Consider the following 1,423-nt stretch of genomic DNA (forward strand, 5'->3'; position numbering starts at 1 on the left):
GCCCGCCGCAGCTCGGCTGCGGCTGCTACGGCGGCTGTGGCTGCGCCGCTACTTCTTTGGGCCTTCTGCTGCTCCCCAAACAGTTCGGCTTCCTTTCTCTCGCTGCACTTTGCTGCAGCTGAAGCAAAAGGCTGCAGTGCCCCTCTCGGCGCTGCCAGCAGGTAACCAGCTAACCCAGCTAGCCACAGCTAGCCACAGCTAGCCACAGTTACCCCTAGCTAGCCACAGCTAGCCAGGCGCAGCTCTAGGTGGCCGTACTTACTCGTAGTTAGCGACGGCTAGCCACGCGTAGCACTAGCTGGCCACAGCTAGTTGCAGCCTGCCGCGCTAGCCATGGCTAGCTGCAGCTAGCCACAGCTAGCCACCCACACAGCCACGCAGCTGACTACTCAACTGGACCTTTAGCTAGCTCTACAGCCGTGCTCACAGCTAGCCACACACTGCGGCTGCAGCTAGCGACGCAGCTAGCTGCACACTACAGGCCACAGCTAGCTGGGGCTCTACGCAGCTGCTTCCGGGGAGGAGCCCTCGCTGCGCACGAAGCAGCAGCAGCAGCATGAGGAGCTGCACGAGCAGCAGCAGCGGAAGCAGCATTGGCGGGGTTTGCTTTGCTGCTGCTGCTGCTGCAGGCGCGACAGCAGCAGAGTCGTCGCGGGTGCTGTGGGGCCCCTACAGGGGGCCCCCCAGTGCCCTTTTAAATGCCCTTTTGGCTGCGCCGGCCACCACAGAGCCTCAGGCGCTGCCGTGGGCCAGTGTTGCTTTTTTGGTTCACGTCTGCAGCGTCGAAGTAAACCCTAAACCCTAAACCCTAAACCCTAAGCGGCACACCCTAAACACTTGCCCAGACCCTAAACCCTAGGCTTCCGCAGTGGCCACACGGCGCTGGTTGACAAACCCTAATTCAGAGCTCTGGCAGGCCTCAGGCATTTCGCTGTGCAGCGCGCAAACCCTAAACCCTAAACCCTCGCCAGCGCTATCCCTACAGGAAGCGCTGGGTTCTATGCTGCAGCTGTAGCTCAAACCCTAAACCCTAGCGCTACGCCTGCTAAACCCTTGTCTGAAGCTTACACCCTGATCTAAACCCTAAACCCTAGCTCAAGCCCTAAACCCCAGTCCACACGCGCAGCATAAACTCTAGGGGCCCCGCAAGCAGGCGAGTGAGTATAGAGACTCGTGCCTCTCCGTGCACGCGAAGCCAGGTGCTTGCAGCTGCTGCTGCTGCTCCTGTGCTGCTGCTGCTGCTGCTGCTGCTGCAGGCAGAGGGGGAAGAGACAGTGCTGCACCTCCGCGTCCCTGCAGGGACTGCAGAAGGCCTCGCCACGCCGCTGCTGCTGGTCCCCCACGACCTGCGCACCATGAAATGCTTCCTAGACGACTAGGCGGCAGCAGCAGCAGCAGCTGCTGCTGCTGCTGCTTCTGCTGC

At 61.4% G+C, this 1,423-nt stretch overlaps 1 protein-coding gene across 1 annotated transcript; it reads left to right on the top strand.

Annotated features, from left to right (window-relative positions):
* Window positions 1–556: 556 nt before the first annotated feature.
* Window positions 557–1,379, top strand: ETH_00043805 (uncharacterized protein; the record flags this gene model as incomplete). Its single annotated transcript, XM_013379522.1, has 2 exons — window positions 557–787; window positions 1,257–1,379. The coding sequence occupies 2 exons, from the start codon at window positions 557–559 to the stop codon at window positions 1,377–1,379; spliced, it is 354 nt and encodes a 117-aa protein (XP_013234976.1).
* Window positions 1,380–1,423: the final 44 nt, after the last annotated feature.

Source organism: Eimeria tenella, genomic scaffold, assembly GCF_000499545.2.
Source record: "Eimeria tenella Houghton genomic scaffold, Eth_scaff3469, whole genome shotgun sequence".
Classification (NCBI taxonomy): Eukaryota; Apicomplexa; class Conoidasida; order Eucoccidiorida; family Eimeriidae; genus Eimeria; species Eimeria tenella.